This window comes from Ochotona curzoniae, unplaced genomic scaffold (assembly GCF_017591425.1).
Source record: "Ochotona curzoniae isolate NIBS_2020 unplaced genomic scaffold, NIBS_Ocur_1.0 patch175, whole genome shotgun sequence".
Taxonomy (NCBI): domain Eukaryota; kingdom Metazoa; phylum Chordata; class Mammalia; order Lagomorpha; family Ochotonidae; genus Ochotona; species Ochotona curzoniae.
In genome coordinates this window covers 91,461-110,874 of record NW_024466723.1, presented here as the reverse complement: position 1 = coordinate 110,874, position 19,414 = coordinate 91,461, and the positions used below count along the sequence as shown (strand labels likewise).

The 19,414-nt window shown below is 59.1% G+C and overlaps 1 protein-coding gene across 1 annotated transcript; it reads left to right on the top strand.

The window, feature by feature from the left end:
- Positions 1–2,253: 2,253 nt before the first annotated feature.
- On the top strand, positions 2,254–16,588 carry LOC121166553 (potassium voltage-gated channel subfamily H member 4). The gene is made up of 16 exons (XM_040995747.1): positions 2,254–2,329; positions 4,538–4,771; positions 5,034–5,180; positions 5,302–5,429; positions 6,219–6,462; positions 6,754–6,911; positions 9,709–9,916; positions 11,007–11,201; positions 11,493–11,692; positions 12,384–12,633; positions 13,064–13,302; positions 13,814–13,852; positions 13,973–14,325; positions 14,593–14,699; positions 15,045–15,118; positions 16,199–16,588. The coding sequence occupies exons 1-16, from the start codon at positions 2,254–2,256 to the stop codon at positions 16,586–16,588; spliced, it is 3,042 nt and encodes a 1,013-aa protein (XP_040851681.1).
- The last annotated feature ends 2,826 nt before the right edge of the window (positions 16,589–19,414 follow it).

Sequence of the window (19,414 nt, the reverse complement as noted above, 5' to 3'; positions counted from 1 at the left end):
GTCCTTCCTAGGCCCCGCGCTCTCCACCTTTTGCTCCCAAATAAAGACGACTCTCCCTCCCGTGTGTGCCTGGTGTCTCTGTCCTTTGTGGGGTCGCGTCCAGCCCTCTAGGGGAGCAAGAGCCACACATCTGGCAGGGACTGGCACTGGTTAGGGGAGCATCATGGCAATAAGAGGACCGCCTCTGTGGGTGCTTGGTAGGAAGGCTGCACAACAGACGCTCCCTGACAGGAGCTAAGACCTGGGAGGGGACCCACAGATCCTCAAGAAAAGACGGCAAGGATGATTGCCCCCAGGAACGGGAATTCAGCCTGCAAGGCGATGCGGGGGAGACATGGGGGTGGGCGTGGGAGTGCTGCTGTGTGGGGTACAGGGCGGGAAGTGGCACCCTATGGGCGGATGATGGCTCTCACCACTCATCATCAGGCCTTATACTCTGTCCCTAGGAAACGAGGAGGCATAGCAACTACTTAGGCGAGGATAAGGCAAGGTTTTCCTATAACACCTGCTCTCCCTCCACCCCTTCACGCTCAAGCCTTAACTCCTAGCCCTGCCCAGCAGGACGCCAGGTTAGGGAGGAAGGTGGGTGTGGGTGTAATGAATTGGGATGAGATATGCAAGAATAATCTATGGGGACAGGTACCCTTAGGAAACTGGTGAAGATCTGCCAGCCAAGGGCTGCAGTTCCCTGCCCCACCACATGGGGGGCAGATCTTCCCTCTCACAGCCCCGTCTTCTCCACCTTGGTCTTGGTTGGACTTGGGGAGTCCAGCACTGTGAGAACAGAGATGGTTGCCTCTGGCACCTGCCTTCTGTGCAGCTCTGTTCTCTGGCCAAGCAGGAGGAATCTGACAAGGCCCCAGGAAACTCACAAGGCCAGAAGTGAAGGGGCAGAAAGAAGAGGCCCTGGTGAAGAATCTGAAATCCCAGACACTGTCCAGCACAGACAGTGGACTGTGAGAGGGAAGGCAGGTAGCCTGCCCTCTTGCAGACCTGCTTTCCACTCCGGCTATTTTGTCTCTGGAAGAAGCCAGCCCCCCGCAGCCACAGCACTCAGCTGCCTCGGTGGTTTTCAAGTCCTTGTGTCTGATCCTACCCAGGTTTTGCTTGCTAGAGATCAAAGTCCATGTGTGTGTCCCTGGGGACTTGCAAACCCTTGTGTTGCCCACCTAGAAACTTCCTCAGTCCCAAACCTGCCTCGTGTACCACTTACACTTGAAATGTGGTAGAGGGGCCAGCATTGTGGTATGGTGTATAAATCCAGTACTTTCAGGACTCTTACCCCAGATAGGCACCAGTTCGAGTCCTGGCTGCTCCATTTCTGATCCACTTCCCTGCTATAATGCACCTGGGAAAGTAGTAGAAGATGGCCCAAATGTTCGGGTTGCTGCTACCCCCCATGGGAGGTCCTGAAGAACTCTCAGGCTCCTGGCTTCAGCCTGGCCCAGCCTTGGCTGATGTGGCTCTTTAGGAGTGAAACAGCAAATGAGAACTCTCTCTCTTTCTCTATAACTTCGCCTTCCAAATCAAAATCTTTAAGGGGAAAAATGGTGGCAGAGAGGAGAGTGTGAACAAGACTGAATGTGGGGAGCGGGGAACAGAGAGGCACCATAATAGATGCACACAACTAGCAGAGGAGAGAATTCATCAATTATGTCCATGTTGCAGATGTGGCTGAAGAAGCCAAGTCACACGCTCAACACCCGGAGGTAGCCTCGGCCAGGGTGCAGGGCACAGGGCACAGAGGCCAATGCTTCCTCCAAGCCAGGGTTCCCAGCCTCCCAGTCCTACCCTCCCTCTACCTCTCCCACAAAACACCGCGACTCCAGCAGGCGGCGCTGTGCGCCAGACGCCGGCGCCCGCGTGGGCGGCGCGCGGGGAAACCCGCGAGGTGGAGCCGCCAGGGCGGCACGCGTGGGGGCGTGGCCTCGTCTGGAAGGGGGCGTGTCTCGGCGCCAGGCCCCTCCCGATGGGCGTGTCTCCAAGACTCTCCCCGAGAGACACGCGTGGGCCGCTCCCCGGTGCGAGGCAGGCTGCCGAGGGGGGTGCGGGTGTCGGCCGGGCCCCTCCCCGTGCGGGGCCACGTGGCGGGCTCAGCCCGCGGGGAAGAGCCTGACCCGTGGGGAGCTGCCGGCAGTGAGGCGGCGGCGGCGGCGAGCGGGAGGCCAGCGGGCGGGCGCATGGGGCGCCCCCTCCGGCCCGGCCGCGCTGAACGCTCCCTGGCGCCGCACCTCGGACCCGCGACCCGGGGCCATGCCGGTCATGAAGGGGTTACTGGCCCCCCAAAACACTTTCCTGGACACCATCGCCACCCGCTTTGACGGCACGCGTGAGTGGGGCAGAGGCTGGGGCTGCAGCTTTGGAGCTCGGGGCCAAGTCTCCGGGATGTGGTGAAGAGAGAGTTGAGGGTCCAGGACGGCCTGCAAGCCGTGGCTGAGGCGCGGGGCAGGGCGGAGGAGGGGAGAGGGAAGGAGAGGGGTCCCCCTGAGGGCTCGGGTAGGGGGTGTGACTCGAGACACAAGAGGCTTCCCTCCTCAGGGCCGGGGGAGGGGGCGGGCATCCGAGGCAAGAGTGGGACGAAGAGGCCGAGCGTCCTAGGGCTTGCACCTGCACCCTCCCCACCCAGGGAAAGAAATCAGGAAAACTGGATTTGGCGGGACCCAGCTGGGATTGGGGTCCCGAGACCCCACACTGCGGGTGAGGCGGGGCGGCGGAGGGAACTCGGGCTCGCCCACCGGGGCTCCCGCGCGGGTCCCAGTTCAGCACCTTGGACAGCCGCTGGCTCCCTCCCTGCCTCCTCTCCCGCCATTCCCTCTGCCCACTGTGGTGCAGAAATCCCCTCCCGCCCCCCTGGGGAGCCTGGGGCCAGGAGCAGTATACCCCAGGGGCGGAAACCGAGCCAAGGGGCCCTCCTCGCCTCTCCACCCTCCCTCTAACACACACACACACACACACACACACACACACACACACACACACACACACACCTCCTTGTTTCCATAGCACCCATCACCAGGGCAACCAGGGCCCTGGGATGGGAAAAGGAGGCTGCGCCCAGGGCCTAGAGCCACCCAGCACCCTGATGTGTATCCCCTCCCCAGCCACCCTTACTGAGTGCCCCAGAACCGACTGTATCTCAGGCCCCCTTGTCAGGGTGAGCGTGCCTCCCCAGGGGTCCTCAGCACCTCCCATTGGAGCTGGAGCCAGCTCAGGGGTCACACGGTGCCTTCTCCTGGGTGACTTTGAGCCCTGTGGACTGATTCCCTGAAAATAGCTAAAGGAATAGGAAAAGGTGGGCCTTGCCTCAGACGCTGAGAACCAGGAGCAGCATTTTACAGGGTACATCACCCCCACACTAAGGAGATGCGTGAGTGAGGGTTCTGCAGCTGTGAGACCAGCAGAATCTTGGCTTGCTGTGCATCAGGACAGCGCAATGGTGGGGCACATGGTAGGGAGTCTTCTCACCTTCTCCAAGCCCTGATTCCTGTTGCCAGGATATGTGTGCCCCAGGTGAACTGATGTAACTCTTGCCACCATGCCAGGACGGTGTGTTATGCCCCACTTGGCTGAGAAGGAGGCTAAGGGCCAGAAGGGCTGGTTAACTTGCCTAAAGCTACGCAGTCCTCAAGTGGCAGGACAGGGGCTTTGGGGCCCAATGCAAAAAAAAAAAAAAAAAAACAGTGAGCCTGGTATGATGGCTCAATGGCTTAATCCTCACCCCGCGAGTGCCAGGATCCCATACGAGCTGGTTTGTGCCCCAACTGCTCCACTTCCATCCAATTCCTGACTGTGGCCTGGGAAGGCAATTGAGGACAGCCCAAAACCTTGGGACCCTGCACCCATGTCAGAGACCCAGAAGAAGCTTCTGGCTCCTGGCTTTGGATCAGCTCAGCTCTAACTGTTGTGGTTACTCGGGGAGTGAACCAGCAGATGGTTCTCTCTATCTCTCCTTCTCTCTGTAAATCTAATCTACCTTTAAAAAATAAATAAGTAAATCTTTATATCTGAAAGGCAGAGTTAGAGAGAGGGAGAGAAAGAGTATGAGATCTTCCATCTGCTAGTTCACTCGCCTAGTGGGTCCATGCAGGTCTTCTATGGAGTGGCAGGGGCTCAAGCACTTGGGTCATCCTCTGCTGCTTTCCAAGCATTGCTAGATCTGAAGTGGGGCAGCAGGACTCGAACCAGCACTCACAAGGGATGCTGGTGTTACCGCGGCAGCCTAACTTACTGTGCCACGATGCTGGCTCAGGCCCATCTCCAAGCGTGCTGTATTGACTTCGCCAGCCAGGCTTCATGGACTGGCAGTTGGGAGATGGTTTACAAAGTCTCCGGGGGCTTAGGTTCTTCCTGCAATTTCCCATGCCTTGGGTCCTTTTCCCTTGATCATCTCCTCTCTCATTCCAGAATATTCCCAAGGGGTCAGGAAATCTGCCAATGCCTGAGAAAGTTCCCGCTGGGACCACATCTTGGAGAAAGTGCTGTCTACTTGCTAGTTCTCCTCCTGGCCTTATCTTGACCTAGCCCTCTCCCTCCACAGACAGCAACTTCCTGCTGGCCAACGCACAGGGCCCACGGGGCTTTCCCATCGTCTATTGCTCCGACGGCTTCTGCGAGCTCACGGGCTACGGCCGCACCGAGGTCATGCAGAAGACCTGCAGCTGCCGCTTCCTCTACGGCCCAGAGACCAGCGAGCCGGCCCTGCAGCGGCTGCACAAGGCCCTGGAGGGCCAGCAGGAGCACCGCGCTGAAATCTGTTTCTACCGCAAGGATGGTGAGGGGTCCTACAGCCCTGCCTGCACCCCAGAGTCTGCTGCCCCTCCCATGCTACCGCAAAAACTGGCTGTGTGACGGAGGACCCCCCCAGCCCTCTCTGGCCACCGATTTCTGTCTCCCAGACCTGTCTGGAAAATGAAGGCATCAGGCTGGTAGATTCTGGGGGTCTTTCCAGCTGCCAAGCCCCCTGGGCCTGCCCAGCAAACCCCCGCTCCCCTGCCCAGGTTGCTCACTGCCTCCTGCCTTTCTCACGGCTGCAGGCTCCGCCTTCTGGTGCCTCCTGGACATGATGCCCATCAAGAATGAGATGGGGGATGTTGTGCTGTTCCTCTTCTCCTTCAAGGACATCACTCACACAGGAGGCCCAGGACTTGGCACCCCAGGAGGCCATGGGGACAGTAACCACGGTAACCGCAAGGCTGGGCAGGCAACATGGGAATCGCCAGAGGTCCTTGGCCAAGGTCACATGGGGCCTCTCCCCACCTGGCTACAGCGTGAGCCGACCTCCACATCCTCTGTTGCCCACAGAAAACTCCCATGGTCGGAGGGGAGCTGGCTCGAAACTGCAGTCCGCCAGGAGGCAGGGTCGCACTGTTTTCCACCGGCTCACTGGCCACTTTGGCCGTAGGACACAGGCAGGCATGAAGACCAATAACGTGAGTCCCAGTCCTGTCCTGGCATCCCCTGAGTCCTCCTGCTGCCTAGGCCGGGGCCACCTCTGCTGCTGCTGCTGCTCCCCCATTCCTCCTGGGCCTTCCTCCTGCCTACTGGCTGCCAGCCACTGGTTTGCTCCCCTCCATGTCCTTCCACAACTCCTACCAGCCCAATCTCCCTTGCTACTGCAGTTGATTGACATATTGACATCGCTCTGCTCTGATGCTGGCACGAGGGCGGGGCCCTGGAAACAGTGTCACACCACCCACATCAAGGTTATACGGGGTTGTGCTGTGCTCCTGGGGAGAAAACCCCACCCCTGTGAAGGGCCCAGCCTTTAGCCCCATGCACTCCCTCCTAGGACTCTGCCACAGCCAGAGGATGGAGAATTCCACCCTCTGCAGGGGAGGGTCGGTCAGCTTCGCCTTCCCGTGGGAAACATGTACCCACCCAGCAAGACCCCTAAGACCCAGGAAGGACTTGACAGAGAAGTCAGTAACCCCTGAAGCTAGGCTGTGTGCCTGATGTATCATAATTTTTTAGTACTTTGGGGGTCAATAAACTCCCCAAACATGTGATTGGATCATCAGGGGGCCTGGGCAGGAAGTCATGCAGGAAGGAAAACATGGCAGTGCCAGCCTCAACTCCCTCTCCCTCACCTTCTGCCTCCTCTCCCCTCGCAGTGCCCGCTTCCCACTTTGCTCTTCTGCTGCTTCTCCCTCCCCCACCCCCACCAAGCTGTGACTCCTCTGTCCCCCAAGTGTCCCCAATGGCCACCCCTCTCCCCTTAGAACGTGTTTGAGCCAAAGCCATCAGTGCCTGAGTACAAAGTGGCCTCCGTGGGGGGGTCCCGCTGCCTCCTCCTCCACTACAGCGTCCCCAAGGCCATCTGGGACGGCCTCATCCTGCTCGCCACCTTCTACGTCGCGGTCACCGTGCCCTACAACGTCTGCTTCGCGGAGGACGACGACAGCCCCATCACCTCCCGACACACTCTCGTCAGCGACATCGCTGTGGAGATGCTCTTCATCTTGGGTCAGACTCTTTGCCTCCCCACTGCCCGGTGACCTCGGGTGACCTTCTCAGCCAAGCCCCACTCCCTGCTTGGCCTGCCGCACCCAGGCGGTTCAAGCCCATCCCGGCCTGTGTGCCCCAGGCCCCTTCAGCCTGCATCCTTATGCCCTTTCTCCCTGAGGTCAAACCAGCCACACTGACCCTCTCTCTCCCACAACTTCCTCCTCTTCCGTAGCTTGTCCAGTTTCAGGGCCCTTTGGATTGAGTCTCCAGGCCCCTCCCGCCACCAGTAACAGCCTCTTGCACCCCCAGATATCATCCTGAATTTCCGCACCACCTACGTGTCCCAGTCTGGCCAGGTCATCTCTGCCCCTCGTTCCATTGGCCTCCACTACTTGGCCACCTGGTTCTTCGTCGACCTTATTGCTGCCCTGCCCTTTGACCTGCTTTATGTCTTCAACATCACTGTGGTGAGTGACTCCCTGTCACCCCAGATCCCACCATGCAACCTCACCTCTCCCATGAAGGGGCTGAGCACCCAGACCAAAGCCTTTCCCCTTAGTCTGCACCTGCTGTAGGTGTGGCCTTGGGCTAGGTGCTGGGAGGGACCCGAGAGTGTTTGTGCCCGAGAGCTGGGCGCACGATGTCTGAGGGAAGCTGAGACAAATGCAAAGCTAACTATGGCTACCAAGGCAGAGTTGGTCTGGCGCCAAGCGAGTGGTACTTTTCACATTTTTATTTAACAAACAACTGATGAGCATTTGGCTGGCTGCAAAGCACTCTGTGGGGCATGGTCACTGCAGAGGAAAGACACGAGGGGGCCTCAGCTGGCGAGCAGCAGGGACTGGGACAGGGAGAACCTCAGCAAAGGAGAAGGGGAGTGGCAGGTGCAGCCCAGGTATCACCACCTGGGCGCAGTGCTGCAACATGAGCCTGTACTGAGAGGACCTGAGAGCAGGCCAGTGCTGGAGAGGCCATGGTACCCCAGTGGGGCCAAGGCTGGGTTGGGGTGAAGGATGTGGGAGCAGAGCTGGACCTCCAGTGGGGAGGAACTTTGGAGGGAGATGGGACATTGCAGGGAGCACTGTTATGTCAAGATGAGGAGGGAGAGAGTGTGCTTGTGTGTTGCTAGGAGAGGGTTGGATTCGGAGGGAGAGGAAGCCAGGACCTATGTCCTTGCAGTTCCCTGGGGACTTTCTGGAGGCGCCTGAATGGTCTGCCCTGGACCTGGACAGCAGAGTTCAAGTTCAGGGCGAGGCAGACCCATCCTGTGTCCCCAGACCCCCTCAGCTGTGAGAGGGGAGGTGGAGAGAGGCTTCCTTGTGTGTTCTCCCTGCCGCTCTCAGCTATAGCAGGAAACCACCTACACGCAGCCAGATTTAACTAGCCGCCGACGGGCTGCGGGCCTTGGCTCCTGCCTGTTCACACGTGTGTGCACACTCACACACACGTGCAGGTGTGTCCATCTGTCCTCTGGCCAGCATGAGCGCAGCCCTTCACTCCTCCATGTGGGGTGGGGAGTGCCCCCTCCTGCCCACAGGGGTGTCAGGTGGACAGAGGCTGTTCTTGGGGGAGAGGGGACACTATGGCAGCCCTTTTCTTTTGCTTCCCATGGGCCTTTGAAAGTACTTGATGGTCACTGCGCTCCTCCAGTCATATCATCACATGGGAGCCTTGCAGTAATCCCGCAGGGAAGGTTCTCGCATCCTTTCTCAGAGGTAGTTGCAGAGGCTCAGCGAGGTTAAGTGGTTTGCTGAACATCACACAGCTAGCAGTGGCATACAAGAGATTAATAGCAGATCTCCCGGTCCTAGTCTAGCTTTCTTTCTAACATATCCCCCTGCCTGCCAGGTAAGCAGATCACCTGAGTGAATGGTCTGATTTAGGAGGTGATGAGAGGCCAGATGGGAGGCTGGGGGGAGGCAGAGCAGACTCAGAGGATGAGCAGGCTCTGGCCGAGCTGTGGGCTTGAGGACAGGGCCTGTCACATTCGAGGTCAAAGAGAATGAGTGGGGCCTGGTGCTGGATGCACCCCAGCTGGGACTGCCGGTTCAAGTCCTAATTGTTTCAGCTCCTTGCTGATGCACCTGGGAAGGTAGCAGGGGTGTCCTAAGGGCTTGTGTGCCTACCCCGAGTAACATACAGGTATGGAGCTCCTGGCTCCAGGCTTCAACTGGCCTTGCCCCAGCCACTGCAGCTATTTGGGAGGTGAACCAATGGATATAAGATCTCTCTCTCTGTATTATTCTGCCTTTAATTACATTTGTTTTCTAAGGGGGGGGGAGAAAGAAAGGAGACTGAGAAGAGGTACCTAAGGGTGAGGTGGGGGGTCCCTGAAGGATTAGAGTTTGGAGCCAGGAGCTCTGGGAGCTACGGGGCAGGGCTCCACTAAGCCCTGAACGGGGGTCTTTGCAGAGAAATCAGCACCTTCTCTCTGGCTCCTTCCCCTGAAAGTGGACTAAATGCCGAGGTGGTTTAGCAGCAGTATGTACTCTAAGCTATGGGGCAGGGTATAGCCCTGTGGTCCCCTGCAGGACTTGGGAGTGGTCGTGGGGACCTTCCCCCCAGGCTCCTCAGGCAGGTGCTGCCCCCAGACACATACCTGATTCATCCCACCAAGAGCAGTATGATGGAAACAGTGGTCGGGGCTGTGTGGCGAAACCTCATAGGGTCCTGGCCTGCTCTGCTTAAACCCTCAGGCCCTGGCACAGGCTCTGCTCTTTTGCCCATTGGGGGGTTCCCAGAGGGGAGGGTCCCAGCTTCTTGCATGCCTCAGACCCCTTGCCTGTTCCCATCTCCACTCTGATGCTCCACGTCTCATGCCATGGCCTGCAGCACAGGTGCTGCTGTCACCAATGAACAGCTCTTGTCCCTAGCTGACTGTGTTAAGGCCTCTAAGCAAGCATCTTTCCCTGTCCCCTCCTAGCTCCCCCATCACAGCATGGCACCAAGCCCGAGGGTGGCACCAGTCAGCCCAGATGGACTCCTAGCTCCTCCTTTCCTTGGTCTAGGACCTTGAGTAAGCCACTGGCCTCTGGGTGTCTTATTTTATTCTTCTGCAAATGATTGGGAAGGATGATGATTTTTTATTCTCTTTCTGAGGACTGCAATTGCTTAAGGAGGGACAGGTGGGGGCGGGGACACTTTCTCAGGACAGCAGCTATGTCTGTGTCAGCCTCCCCTGGCTCCCTGGACTCTAGGGTGTCTGGTGGAAGGGTCCAGAGGTGTATCTACCTGCTGCCAGCCTGCCCGGCCTTTCTCCCGCAGACCTCGCTGGTGCACCTGCTGAAGACAGTGCGGCTGCTGCGGTTGTTGCGGCTGCTGCAGAAGCTGGAGCGGTACTCGCAGTGCAGCGCGGTGGTGCTCACGCTGCTCATGTCTGTCTTTGCCCTCCTTGCCCACTGGATGGCCTGCATCTGGTACGTCATCGGGCGCCGGGAGATGGAAGCCCATGATCCGCTGCTCTGGGACATCGGTGAGCCACCGACCCCAGACTTTGCTCCCATCCTTTCCCCCTAGTGGATGCCACGGCAGGGGGGGGGGGGGGACCTGGAGGAGAAGCCAGACCAGGTGCGTCAAGTGCAGCAGCACTGTGATGGGGGAGGCGTGCTGGGGGCAGATGGAAGCCACCTACAAAGGCTCAGGAGCCTCATGGGTCCTCTCCCTGCCCCCTCAATCCCTCCTTCTCTAAAAGCCCAGAGGCCAGGAAGACCAGGGCCTCTAATATCCCCCCAGCAAGGCAGCTCAGCCTTCAGACACTGTCCTCACCCCATCCCCTCCTCTATCCCACACCTAGCCCAGCCCATCCATGCCATCTCTCCTATGGCACTGGTGGTAGCTTCTCAGCCCCACCCACCCACCTCCTCCCTGCAGCCCAGCTGACCTGCCTCACTCTGCCTGACCGCTCTCATTGCTGACTCTCCCTTCACACACACACAGGGTACACCCTGGGCCCTCTGGGTCCCGCCTCCTCCACTTCTCCCATGCTCCCTGCAAGCTGGCCGCACTGGTCTGTCTGCTGCACGTAGGCCATGCTCTCCTCTTCCCTGAAGTCCCCCCTCTTGTATCTGCCTTCCCTTCTTCACCTAGGTGCCTTTTCTGATCCTTACACTCTCAAGTCACTTGGCCTTGTCCTCAGGAAGCCGCACGGCCACCCTGCTTCAGTGGACTGACTCTCCCTGGCCTGTTAGGACTCCTAGCAGTGATTTTCAGTAACTCACCTCCCACATGCAATGACTTGTCTCCGGACTTGGGGCCCCTCCAGGCTATAAATCTGCCCCAGGGCAGGGGAGGTGCTCGGGAGGCACACAGTCCCATAGGAGGATCCAAGGGAGCTGGCAGCTTTGGTGCTGCAACTGTAACCAAGCCCAGCACAGCGCTGTGCTGCTCCCACTTGTGATAACTGGTGCCTGCCTGCAGACCCGAACTGGTGCCTGCCTGCAGACCCGACCTCGCCTAAGTCAATACTGACCCAAGGTCGAGGGTGGGGGCAACTCTGGGGACCCAAGCTGCACACGCCTCCAAAGTCAGGGCCTCCTCTTCCCTGCTTCCTTCCTCTTTGGCAGGCTGGTTGCACGAGCTGGGCAAGCGGCTGGAGGTGCCCTATGTGAACGGCTCGGCCGGAGGCCCCAGCCGGCGCAGCGCCTACATCGCAGCACTCTACTTCACGCTCAGCAGCCTCACCAGCGTGGGTTTCGGCAACGTGTGTGCCAACACGGACGCTGAGAAGATCTTCTCCATCTGCACCATGCTCATAGGCGGTGAGGCAGGGGGCCCAGGACGCCTGCAGTGTGCATGGGGGAAACGGGGACCCGTCCATCCGTGGCGCCCATTAAATCCGGGGTGAAGGGGCACATTTGCTCTCTGAGGTTTCCTCGCTGCCCACTCTGCTATCCCTGGGGGATGCCACAAACAGGCACAGCCTTTGAGTGAGCTCAAGAACCAGAGGTTGTGATCTAATGGGAGTGGAATGGGGAATTGGTCTCAGGACACCAGGTAGATCCTCGGAGTCCGGGGGCTGTGGGTGGCCCCTGACGCCACGCTCCCCGCAGCGCTGATGCACGCCGTGGTGTTCGGCAACGTGACGGCCATCATCCAGCGCATGTACTCGCGCCGCTCGCTCTACCACAGCCGCATGAAGGACCTCAAGGACTTCATCCGCGTGCACCGCCTGCCGCGGCCGCTCAAGCAGCGCATGCTAGAGTACTTTCAGACCACGTGGGCTGTCAACAGCGGCATCGATTCCAACGAGGTAGTGCGTCAACAAGGTAGTGCGTGGGGTGTGGCAGGGAAGGGAAGAAGAAGCCCACGTGGCCTATGGAGGCCAGGCACTGTCCAACAGAGTCACTCGGCCACCCAAATCCAGTCCCTTTGCCTTTGGGCCTGAGTAAGGGAGCTGAAAGGGCCTCTGTCTTCTCCTCACGCCATTCCCTGAAGCACCTGCTAAGTGCCAACCTCAGGCAGCTTCAAGCGGCTCAGAGATGACCACATAAAGCCTTACCCCCCATGGAGACCCTGGCCAGGCAGCCCTTGTTGTGTCTGGGCTCTGAGGAGCCAAAGAAGGTGGCCCAGAGGAGGGGACATGGTAAAGGACAAAAACAGACTTGGTCAAATAGCAGATGCAAGCCTGGCAGGGTGATGTAGGAAGCTGCAGAGTGCAGTGAGCTCCCTGGGGTTGAAAAGACCCAGTTCCCGCCTCAGGAATGGGACTGGCAGGTGGACAGAAGACCCAGTCCCCGTCCCCAGGGATTGGGCCCGTCAGGTGGACAACAGCAGCCAGGCCAAGGTCAGACAGGCAGAAGTCTTCCTGGAAGCCTTGAACTGGGGATCTCCAAGCAGAGGGTACCTAGTAGCTGGTCTCCACAGAGGCAGTTGAGCACACACTGTAGCCTCTGGTGGACACTGCAGGGGGATGGCCGCAAGGACTTCTTTCCCTTATGCAGTTACTGCGTGACTTCCCGGACGAGCTGAGAGCAGACATTGCCATGCACTTGAATCGGGAGATCCTGCAGTTGCCGCTGTTTGGAGCAGCGAGCAGGGGCTGCCTGCGGGCTCTCTCCCTGCACATCAAGGCTTCGTTTTGTGCTCCGGGCGAGTACCTGCTGCGCCATGGGGATGCTCTGCAGGCCCACTACTATGTGTGCTCCGGCTCTCTCGAGGTGCTCCGGGACAATATGGTGCTGGCCATCCTGGGTGAGGACCCCCACCCTGGAGCCCTCCCCTCTGCAGCCAGGAATGGGGTGCCTTTTGGGGGGTGCTTGGGGTGCCAGTGTCTTGGTCCCTTTGCCCTCTGTCCATCCCCTGTTAGCAATCCCCAGCCTCCCTGGCCATGCCTCCATCCTGGCCTGTGGCTGGATCCCAGCTTGGAGCATGCTCAGTTGTGCCTTCTCCTAACTTTGTTGTCTTCCTCCAACTCCCCTCCCCTCCATTGTTCTTAACCCTCTGGCTGATTCCTTTGGTCTCCCCTCCCTGCTTCATTTTGTCCCATCCATCATCCCCCACCCCAGCTCCATCCACTGCTTCCACAGTCCCCGTTGACTGAGCCCTTGTGCATGCCAACCACTGCCTGCCTCTTCCCTCTTGCCCTGGCTGGCTGACAGGCTCCACCCCTTACACCCTGCAGGGAAGGGGGACCTGATTGGAGCAGACATGCCCGAGGCCGGGCCTGAGCCTCGGGCTGGGGCCCGCTGTGTGCTCAAGACCAGCGCTGACGTGAAGGCGCTGACCTACTGTGGCCTGCAGCAGCTGAGCAGCCGGGGGCTGGCCGAGGTCCTGCGGCTCTACCCCGAGTACAGGACCGCCTTCCGGGCCGGCTTGCTCCGGGATCTCACCTTCAACCTGCGCCAGGGCTGCGACACCAATGTACGCAGGGTTTCCCATTCCAAGGGCCCTTCCTTCCAAACAGACCTCTCGCAACCCCACGCCAGCCCCAGGAAGCTTCATTCCTCAGCCCTGGGCATGTTCTTCCATCGCCCCTTCCCTGCTCAGCAGCTCCCAGCCCCACCCTGTTCAGCCCCCTGGACAACCCGCCCATCCACAAAGGGCACCTCACAGCCTCCCTCCAGACCTCTCCCTTTGCACACAGTCCCTGCCTGGGAGTCCTCTCCTCCCCTCCCCCAGCCCTTTCCGGAGCCCACTCTGTTTTAGGCTCATGACCGAGTCTGTCCTTCGCACTCTAGGCCTTGGTCCCTTGTGACTTTTTCAGATCTGGTGGGGTTACACCTTTTCGCAGTGGGTGGGGTCACCTCCAGAAGAGGGCCCACCTTCTCATTCTTTCCTCCCCACTTCCCTCCTGCTGTTGAGGGCACTGTGAGGGATTGCCCCAGGGCAGGGGGTGGTGGGAATGGATTTGAACCTTCATCTGTCCCCACAGGGTCTTGGGCGCCTCTCCCGATCCCCTCGCCTCTCCCAGGTATCACTGCCTGCCTGGGTCGGGGTGGGGGTGGAGGCGGGAGGCAACGTTCCTGGTTCCTCAGCTCCTGCTGGGAAAGCCACCCCATACAGTGACACCTGCCACCTGCTCTGCCCACAGCCCCACTTGGAAAGCCTTGGCTCCTCCTCAGAGAAGACCCTGCCATCCGTCACAGAAGCCGTGACGGGTGATGAGCCCGGAGCTGGTTCTAGGCCACGCCGGCCCCTCCTGCTGCCCAACCTCAGCCCTGCACAGCCTCGGGGCTCCCTGGTCAGCCTTTTGGGCGAGGAGCTGCCCCCGTTCTCAGCCCTAATCTCCTCTCCTTCCCTGTCCCCATCCCCCTCCCCTGCCCTGGCTGGCCGGGGCCACAGCCCCTCCTCTCAAGGCCCTGTCAGGTGCTCTGCTGCCTGGAAGCCTCCCCAGCTTCTCATTCCCCCACTGGGAACCTTTGGACCTCCGGACCTCAGTCCCCGGTGAGACGCCAGCCTCCTTTACCTCCCGTGCACCCCCACTGGTTTCCAGAACCTTCTCTGGGCTCCCTCCCCAGTCTTCCATTCAGTACTCCTTCTGGGCCCCCTACTTCCAGCCACGCTTTGCAGCTCCATCCTGTTTCGCCTGCTACATTTCCCCAGCTCCCTGGCAATGCTGCCCCCACTCGCCCTTTGCCAGCTGTGCTCTGGCCCCTTCCCTCCCACCCCATCTTCACCCCATGGTGCTGATGTGTACTGCCTGGTCCCCAGGATAGTGGATGGCATTGAGGACTCTGGCAGCACAGCCGAGGCCCCCACCTTCCGGTTCAGCAGACGGCCTGAGCTTCCAAAGGCTCGCTCCCAGGTCCCTCCTGCAGGTAAGAGCCTCATAGTAAACTTGAGCGCACAGCTAGCTACTCATAGTCAGAGCCTATCACATAGTAGGTGCCATGCTTAGAACGCAAGTAGAAGCCAGACTTGGCCCCTGCTCTTGGTGAGCCCTGGGCCTGGTGGTGGGTGAGACACCTGTGGGCACAGGTAAATGGTGTCAGCTGGCCACGACCAGACGAGAACAGGACTCTGGGAGGGTGCCCCAGCCGTGCCTCCTGGGGGAGATGGATGCTGGGTTACAGAGTTTCCTACCTCTTTGTCTCCAGAGCTCCCTCTCCCCTTGTTGTCTGCCTGCCCAGTGCAGGGGTGACCCAGCATCCCCTCCCCTACAGGGACCAAGCCCAGTCGGGAGTTGGCCATGGAAGCTGAAGAAGTCCAGGAGAAAGTCTGCAGGCTGAACCAGGAGGTGGGTGCAGCCACTGGTCTGGGACTTGTGTCCCAGCAGGAAGTGGGTCAGGTTCTGCAGCCAGAGTTCATGGGGCAGACATTTCTGCTTGCTGATGCTTTGGGCAAAGCCCTGAACTAAATGGAAGATGAGCAAAAAACCCATATATTCTCCCCAACGTGGTCAGAAGCAAGGAGAACCTGATAGTGCCGACTGCAGCCCCTGGCATATCACCAGTGCCCAGGACTAGTTGGTTCCCTTCCTCTCAATTGGCTCCAGGGTGCCAACCAGGAAAGCAGACCCAACTGTCTCCACCCCTGTGGTGGCACAGGTTTCTCTTGCCACCAAGCCAGGGTGCTCACCCCAATGGGGCTGGGACAGGAGACAGGGAGGAGGTGAGGACCTAGAGGTAGGCTGCTCATCCTGGCTGGGAGGAGGCTGGGTCCTGTATTCTGAGCTGCTGCCTTTGCCTGCTTGATCTCAAGGGACCTCAGAGCTGTCGCCACAGAGTAGAGCCCCAGGGAGTCACTCAGTGGCTTTTCCTGTACTCTGATATACAGCGGATGGCCCATAGGGGCCAGGTTGAAGAGCATGTCCAGCTTGTCCTCGCTGCAGTCCTTCTAGGCCAGTGGGTCACTATCTTGGCTGTTGGCCTAAACCCACCTGAGAACCCTTCTTACAAAAATACACATTCCAGGGTGCCCCCTGATTGGGAATGTCTGGGGATGGGACCCGGAAATCTGCATTTTGACAAGCATCTTGGTGGACTCTGTGCTCACCAAAGTGTGGACAGCCGCTGACGTGGATGCTGTGGCCTGGGTGATGGAGTCCCTGAGAGTTGGGGCCACACCCCTTGCCCCAAGCTGGTGGCCTCTTCAAGCACCTGTTTCAATATCTTGCAAGAATTGCGGGTATATCTGCAACTGAGCAATATCTACTGTCCCACATTCCTTTTGGAAAGAGCCTGGAGTACTTCTACTTAGGCTCAATGCCCTGCCTTCTTCCCAGGGCAGCAGTGGGAAGAGAGGTGAAAGAGCTCTGCAAACTGTAGAGGGGCGTTCACAGGGTTGCTGATGAAACAGCTTGCTCTGTTCTCCACAGATCTGCCGCCTCAACCAGGAAGTGGCTCAGCTGAGCCGGGAGCTACGCCACATGATGGGGCTGCTGCAGGCCAGACTGGGGGTCCCACGACACATGGCAGGCTCAGCTTGGCCCCCCCAGTTTCCTTGCCACCAGCAGAGGCCAGCCTGTGTGTCTCCATGTAGCTCGCTCCCACCACCTGGCCTCCAAGATACTACGCTGGCTGAAGTCCACTGCTCAGCTGGTGTGGGAGCAGCAGGCATGCTGGCCACGCCCCCGAGACCTTCCATGCTGCCCCCCAGCACCTCAGAACCTGACCCTCTGGGAGTCTCCCTAATGCCAGAGGCCTCTGCCCAATGCCCCGGCTTCTTGAGGCCCAGCTTCCGATCCAGATCTGACACCTTCCACTGACCCTGGCCCCGGGGCCCAGGCCTGTCTGGGGTGGGCATTGCTGCCTGCCGTCTGAGGAGGAGCTGGGCCCCTCGGCCTCCTGCCTGGAGGTCAGCAGCCTCCAGCTGGCCTGGATGGCTCCAGATTCTCTGGACTTTGTAACGAGGCCTGGCTGCCTCTGATCCCAGATCCCGTCATCCGCTTCACCAAACCTCCCTCCATCTCCTCCTCTGTGAGGAGGACTGAGGCCCTGGGATCCAGCCGGCTTGGGATGCACTGTGGTGCCCACAGGGCCCAGGCATGCAGATGAGATGTCCTACTTCCTACCCCAGGACCTGGAGGCAGGTAGAAATTGGGGAACAAAGGGGAGGGGTAAGGGCCTCAGATCCAGCCTGGGAACCAGAGGCTGAGGCAAGACCAGGCAGAATGTTGCCATTTCTAGCCAAGACTCCAGGGATCCCATTCTCTATCTCTTTTAGCAATTCTGAGACCTTGTGGCTCAGCCCCTCGGTCTCTACTGTAGCCTTAGCCTTAGTGGGCGGGCAGTGTCACCTCTGGAGGGCTTGCTTGAGATCCCTCTTGGCCTATGACCAACCTAAGAAGTCAAAGTTCTTAAGCCTCCCATCCTCCAAGCAGAGCAGAGGGGGCTGCCTCCTCCTGCAGCCTACCCCCAGGAAACAAACTCACTGTCCCAGATATATGTATTTTTTTTGGCTCTTTTTATGGCCTCTTCCCTGCCCCCATGTATGAATTGGTTGTCAGTGTTAAACTTCTGAAGTAGTGACACAGAAGTCCATGTATTGCAGTCTCTCTAAATAATTTGGAGGACCCTGCCTGGGCCAGTGTTCCATCTGGCAGTAGCAGGCAGGTGCTGGCCTCTTCCGAGGTGACCTGCAGTCCCCCCCGCCCCACTGTTTCCGATCACCACCTGCCATGCAGCTTTCTGCCCTCATTTTGCACTCTGTGGTATCTGCACTCCCTGCCTTAGAGTACACCCCCATACCCCTGTACCCATTTCTACCTCTGAGCCTGGGTCTCTCAGCATCTCCATGTGTCTCCCTGCAGGCTGTCGTGCAAGGTGGTCCCTTCTGCTACCAGCAACTCAGGATACCCCCAGCAGCACTCCCTGCCCCATACCCCTGCCCCCAGCCTCGACTCAAGCCTCCAGCCCCTCCAACATGGTCTCACTCAGGGCCTGGACATCTCAGAAACCTGCCTTGGTCTCCAGCTTTCCTCCCCTTCTCGACATACCTGGGACTAACTTTTGGATAGTAAATAAACTTTATTTTCATAGTTACTGGCTCGGGCTGTGCCTGGGAATCTATCTGGGAGTCAAGGCCTTAGAGGAGGAGGCAGCCCTGCAGCCGTTCCCTCACCGGCCCCCAGGGGCTCGGCTGCTGTCTCTAGGAAGGGCAGAGGCGCCAAGCAATCCACCTGGCACCACATTCACGCCACCAGGGGCCTCAGGGAGGAGGAAGCAATCTTAATGAGTCTCTACAGGCCTGTTAGGTGCCCTCCTCCAAGCTCACAGTCATAGCCACAGAAACACACGGGTATGTGAGAGGGACCGAGTCCTGGCTACCTGGCTTTCGCTTCTCTGCTGACTGCTGCCAGGAGGAGGGGGCACTATGGGTATCACAAGAAAGAGGAACCAGGGGCCAGCATTGTGATGGAGCATGCTAAGCTGCCACCGGCAGCACTGGCATCCCATGTGAGTACTGGTTTGAGTCCTGGCTGTTCCAGCTCCCATCCAGCTCCCTGTTAATGTGCCTAGGAAAGCAGTGGAAGATGGGCCAAGAGCTTAGATCCCCTGCATCCACACAGGAGACCTGGATGAAGCTCCTGGCTCCTATCTGGTCCAGCCTTGGCCATTGTGGCCATTTGGGAAGCAGCAGATGGAAGATCTCTCTTTCTCTCTCTCTCTCCCTTTATATATAAAATTCTGATTTTTAAATAAATGAATATTTTAAAAAAGAAAAGTAAAGGAGGCATCCTGACTCCCAGGTAGAATGGGACGGAGGCACATTTTTGTGACAGGCTGTCCCAGATAGGCAGAATCTCCAGCTTAGCCTCCAGGTAGGACTGGTGAGGGCCCGTGTCACAGGCACCATGGCCACAGCTGCCACCCGGGTAAGCTTTGAGCCCACAGGAGCTTTGAGCAGTGTCCCTGGAGAGTGAGATAGGGAATGGGGGTGGGAGGGGGAAGGGAGGAGGAGAAGCAGTGGCTCTGAACCTGAGGGAGGAGAAACAAATGTCTCCATGTACCTGAGCGTGGGGGATTCCAGCCTACAGTTAGGGATGGAGCGATCCAGCTCTGCGTTTATTTCCAGTTGGGAGTGGGCGGAGGCCGAGGCTGAGGTGGTCTTGGGTGTTTAGGGGGCCACACCAAGGCAGGGGGGTTACCTAGTGTCCCATCGCAGAATAACCACGGGCTTCTCCCAGGACACGGGGCTGACCCACGCGGCCTTCCGTACATATTCATTCACACCACGTTTGTCCCCCTTCCCAGTGCTACACACAACGCCCTCTGCCTTCTGCCAACCGTCCATCACCACCTTCCCCCGAGACTCCTTGGAACCCCGGCCCAGGCCAGCCCCGCCTCGCCCGAGCCGGCTCCACCCTTAAGGCGCCAGTCCCAAGCAGGAGCTGGCGCCTCCCGGCGCTGCAAACTACAAATCCCGTCGTGCCTCGCGCGCTCTCGCCCTCCTCTCCCACTCCCCCTATGGACGCAGCGTGTGAGTCGGCCAAGAGTGCCTCCCATTGGTTTTTCCGCCCTGTCAATCACCTGGGCGTGAGAGGGGCGGGGCCGAGGTAGAGATCCGGATCCGGAGCGGCTGAAAGGCGGAA

Excerpts from the sequence above, each read along its gene's own strand:
- LOC121166553 (XM_040995747.1), top strand. The coding sequence starts at position 2,254 with ATGCCGGTCATGAAGGGGTTACTGGCCCCCCAAAACACTTTCCTGGAC. Across the intron at positions 5,430-6,218 it reads CAGGCATGAAGACCAATAAC|AACGTGTTTGAGCCAAAGCC; the intron begins GTGAGTCCCAGT and ends CTCTCCCCTTAG. Across the intron at positions 11,693-12,383 it reads GCGGCATCGATTCCAACGAG|TTACTGCGTGACTTCCCGGA; the intron begins GTAGTGCGTCAA and ends TCCCTTATGCAG.